Source organism: Phoenix dactylifera, chromosome 1 (assembly GCF_051530095.1).
Source record: "Phoenix dactylifera cultivar Ajwa chromosome 1, Ajwa_hap1_PhDact_Kaust_v1.1, whole genome shotgun sequence".
Taxonomy (NCBI): Eukaryota; Viridiplantae; Streptophyta; class Magnoliopsida; order Arecales; family Arecaceae; genus Phoenix; species Phoenix dactylifera.
Genome location: NC_143190.1, coordinates 51,872,232 through 51,876,869, shown reverse-complemented (window position 1 = coordinate 51,876,869; position 4,638 = coordinate 51,872,232). Strand labels below are relative to the sequence as shown.

The 4,638-nt window shown below is 50.1% G+C and overlaps 1 protein-coding gene across 1 annotated transcript; it reads left to right on the top strand.

Annotated features, from left to right (window-relative positions):
• Positions 1–237: 237 nt before the first annotated feature.
• Positions 238–4,369, top strand: LOC103707322 (uncharacterized). The gene is made up of 2 exons (XM_008791758.5): positions 238–3,186; positions 3,531–4,369. Exons 1-2 carry the CDS (start codon positions 594–596, stop codon positions 3,929–3,931), a joined length of 2,994 nt encoding a protein of 997 aa, XP_008789980.3. The 5' UTR covers positions 238–593; the 3' UTR covers positions 3,932–4,369.
• Positions 4,370–4,638: the final 269 nt, after the last annotated feature.

The following is a 4,638-nucleotide window of genomic DNA, read 5'->3' as shown; positions in this document are numbered from 1 at the left end:
GTAGGTTTTACTTGAAAGTTGAAGTAATAAATAAACATAATCTTCTCATAAGTTCATTCTTCATGGACACGAGTTCACCTGCTAAAATATCTGTATATCAAAGGTAACTCATGTCTGATATACTTAATACATCTCCAGTGAAATAAATAAACTAATAAACAAAACAAGAACTCCCCATTCATGCTGGCCATGTGTGCGCTCTACAGTATACATGGGAAAAAACGTCTCTGTTTCCTTGTAACGGCACGCTGCACCACCAAGCGCAGGGATAGCATCTACTGTTCACGCCTGCCACGCCAAGGGGAGGTTCAGTAACTTCCATCCACCCCCACAATAAATGATTCTGATTTCAATTCTCAAAACCCCAGCCCCCAGGGCGATAAGCACTGAACAACTTCCCATGCATGCCCTGAAAGCTCCAGCGCAATTGGCAAATTCAATTCCCTCCCACCATCCAAAGCAGCAAACCCAAGAATGCTTCTCTATTAAACACCCAGGAGCTGGAAAAAACCAAATAATTTTTCTACTACAAAACCCCCCTCCCTCTCCCCCCGAAACAGCCAAAAGCCTGTAACCAAATCCCACCCACCTCCATGCTTACCACCACCCCCCTCCTCTTCCTCCTTCTCCTCCATACCTCCCTTGCTCTTAACCAAGAAGGCCTCCTCCTACTCCGAGCCAAGCGAGGCCTCGACGACCCCCTCAACTCCCTCTCCGACTGGGACCCACGTGACCCCACCCCATGCAACTGGACCGGCGTCTCCTGCCGCCCCTCCTCCGGCGGCGGCACCGCCACCGTCTCCGCCGTATCTCTCCCCTCCCTCGGCCTCTCCGGCCCCTTTCCCTCCCCTCTCTGCCACCTCCCTAACCTCTCCTTCCTCTCCCTCGCCTCCAACTCCCTCAACTCTTCCCTCCCCTCCTCCTCCCTCCTCCCCTGCCCCTCCCTCTCCCACCTCGACCTATCCCAAAACCTCCTTGTCGGCCCTCTCCCAACCTCCCTCCCCCTCCTGCCTTTCCTCTCCTATCTCGACCTCTCCGGCAACAACTTCTCCGGCGATATCCCCCTGTCCTTCGCCACCTTTCCTCGGCTCCAAACTCTCTCCCTCGTCGCCAACCTCCTCTCCGGTCCCCTCCCCCACTTCCTCTCCAACCTCTCCTCCCTCCAAGTACTCAACCTCTCCTACAATCCCTTCTCCCCCTCCCCGCTCCCCCCCTCCTTCGCCGAACTCGCCAGCCTACGCGTCCTCTGGCTCGCCGGTTGCAACCTTGTCGGCCGCATCCCCCCCGCCATCGGCCGCCTCGCGAATCTCATCGACCTCGACCTCTCCTCCAATTCCCTCGATGGTCCGATCCCCGCCTCCCTCGCCGGACTCTCCTCCGCTGTCCAGATCGAGCTCTACTCCAACTCGCTCTCCGGTCCCATCCCCGCCGGTCTATCTAACCTCACCAACCTTCGGTTCTTCGATGCCTCCATGAACCAGCTCTCCGGCCCCATCCCCGACGACATCTTCCTCGCTCCCAAGCTCGAAAATCTTAACCTTTACGAGAATAACCTCACAGGACCGATTCCTTCCACCATTTCCCGCTGCCGGAATCTTGGTGATATCCGGCTGTTCTCGAACCGGCTCTCGGGGCCTCTTCCTGCGGATTTTGGCAAGAATTTTCCGCTTGTTTTTATCGACATTTCGGATAATTCCTTTTCCGGGGAGATTCCGGCCGGAATTTGCGCACAGGGGAAACTGGAAGAGCTTTTGTTGCTGGATAATTTGTTCTCCGGGAGTATTCCGGATCCCCTTGGCCGTTGCCGGATGCTGACGCGAGTCCGGCTTAAGAACAACCGGCTGTCTGGCGAGGTACCCAATGCATTCTGGGGGCTGCCCCATGTTTATTTTCTCGAGCTTGCCGGAAACTTTCTATCAGGTGGGATTTCTCCGGCGATCTCTGGTGCCAGCAATCTCTCCCAGCTTCTGATATCTGACAACCAGTTCAGCGGCCCCATTCCAGTGGAGATTGGAGCTCTGTCAAATCTGTATGCATTCTCGGCCGCCAACAACCGGCTGACAGGGCCACTCCCGGCGTCTCTTGGGAGCTTGGCACAGCTGGGGGAGCTTGATCTTCACAACAATTCACTCTCCGGCGAGCTTCCCACAGGAATTCAGTCGTGGAGGAAGCTCAGCCAGCTGAACCTCGCCGACAATGACTTCACCGGAGAGATCTCGCCGGAGCTCGGGGATCTGCCGGTACTCACCTACCTCGACCTTTCTCGCAATGTTCTCACTGGAGGGATTCCGACACAGCTGCAGAACCTTAAACTCAACCAATTCAACCTCTCAAATAACCATCTTTCCGGAGCCATCCCTCCCCTGTTCGCGAGCAACACCTATATAAACAGCTTCTTGGGGAATCCGGGCCTGTGCAAGGCCTTGACTAAGCTCTGCCCAAGCCCTCATGGTGCCACCGATAGGCACCATGGTTTCGTTTGGTTACTTCGTGCAATCTTCATACTCTCCTCCGTTATCTTTGTTGCCGGGGTGGCATGGTTCTACCGGAAGTATAGGGATCACAAGAAGGCAGCGCTTGGAATGGACAAATCCAAATGGACCTTAACATCATTCCACAAACTGGGTTTCAGCGAGTATGAGATCTTGGATTGTCTCGATGAAGACAATGTGATCGCGAGCGGAGCTTCTGGGAAGGTGTACAAGGCAGTGCTTAGCAATGGGGAGATTGTCGCCGTGAAGAAGCTCTGGGGTATGTCGAAGAAAGAGAATGACGACATGGATCAAAGTGCGGACGATGGCTTTGAAGCGGAGGTCACAACGTTGGGGAAAATCAGGCACAAGAACATCGTAAAGTTGTGGTGCTGCTGCAACCATAAGGACTGCAAACTTCTAGTTTATGAGTACATGCCAAATGGGAGTTTGGGAGACTTGCTTCATAGCAACAAGGGGGGTCTGTTGGATTGGCCAATTAGGTATAAGATTGCATTAGATTCGGCTGAGGGACTCTCATACCTGCACCATGACTGCATGCCGCCGATCGTCCACAGAGATGTTAAATCAAACAATATATTGTTGGATGGGGAGTTTGGTGCAAAGGTGGCGGATTTCGGGCTCGCAAGGACCATTGGAAAGGGATCGAAATCCATGTCTGCCATTGCTGGCTCGTGCGGATACATTGCCCCAGGTTTGCTCGACCCATCCTTTACTTTTGCTTTTGTTGTTGGCCTTCCAATATTTTTTTTTTCATATTCTTGTTTGTTTTCATGGATTACAACCTTTTATACCTCTTTTGGTTTGTTATTCCTAATATATCTGTTGGTTTTCTGATGCTCCGAGATGTTCATTGGTTTTATCTCTTGCATCCATTTGTCCTCCTTTCCCTTTCTACCGAACTTATTATGCTTTTTATTATGATCTCTGTGACCATACCTGCTGATGCATTCAGAGTTTCTTGATGAGTACTCGAATATATTTTCTATTTGATGCACATAATATGGTGATTTAGCTTTCAACTTATAATCTACGCAGAATATGCATACACTCTCCGGGTGAATGAGAAGAGCGACATATACAGCTTTGGCGTGGTGATTCTTGAGCTAGTTACTGGGAAGCTCCCTGTAGATCCTGAGTTTGGAGACAAGGACCTAGTGAAGTGGGTCTGCACCACGATGGAGCAAAAAGGGGTCGACCATGTAATTGACCCCAAGCTCAATATCTGCTTTAAAGATGAGATGTGCAAGGTCCTCAACATTGGTCTCCTTTGCACCAGCTACCTCCCAATCAACCGCCCATCGATGAGGCGCGTTGTAAAAATGCTGCTTGAGGTGAGGCCTGAGGAGAAGACCAGGCACAAACCTGAGATGAAGGATGGGAAGCTGTCTCCGTGTTACTACTACGAAGGCAACTCTGATCAGGGTAGCATTGTCTAGATGGTCGATAATGTTGGTTGGAGAGATGAATGGGGAGCTCTCTTCTTTCCTTCCTTCCTTGATCCGTATTTAAGAAGGTTTGATCCATGGCATTTTGGTGGAAAATTTTGAAGCAGGCATACTGTGCTGGCTTCTATTGGAAATGATTTTGTCATTCCAGCACTATGTGTCTATGTCTGAGGAAGAGGTAGAAGATAAGGCATCTTGCTGATACTGTTCGAGTCTTTTTTTTTCTTTCTTTCTATTTGTAATATATGCTTATTTCTCCCTCAGAACAGGTTGCTATCAGGACGAAGACAAGGAATTCTGTCACTAGTAGACAATGGAAATGTGTGGCGATCCACCTTTTGTATGTCTCATTTGGGTGCCTTGAAACGAGGCAAAGCTGTGTTCTCTGCATTCACCACCACACTGGAAAAGTATAGTACATTTGTCTTACGTGTACCATCTCTGTCTTGGGGACTTTACTGTCCATATTAGTTTCTAGGGGACTTGCTGTCCTCTTTTTGACGTATCAGGGGCTTCTAGGTGGGCAATTTAAACCGTATTTACTCATGCAACTGTTATGGTCACTCTGTTGAGTTGTCCTTAATTTGAACTGTCCAAAGGATACTCTTAAATGTTGTACTTTGGCTACCAAGTTCGCTATGTTTCAGGATGAGCAAAGTTAGGAGTATCATGCTTAACAAATCCACAAAATGGGGACT

Coding starts and splice junctions, on each gene's coding strand:
- LOC103707322 (XM_008791758.5), top strand. CDS start 594: ATGCTTACCACCACCCCCCTCCTCTTCCTCCTTCTCCTCCATACCTCC. Junction 3,187..3,530: donor GTGCGGATACATTGCCCCAG/GTTTGCTCGACC, acceptor TAATCTACGCAG/AATATGCATACACTCTCCGG.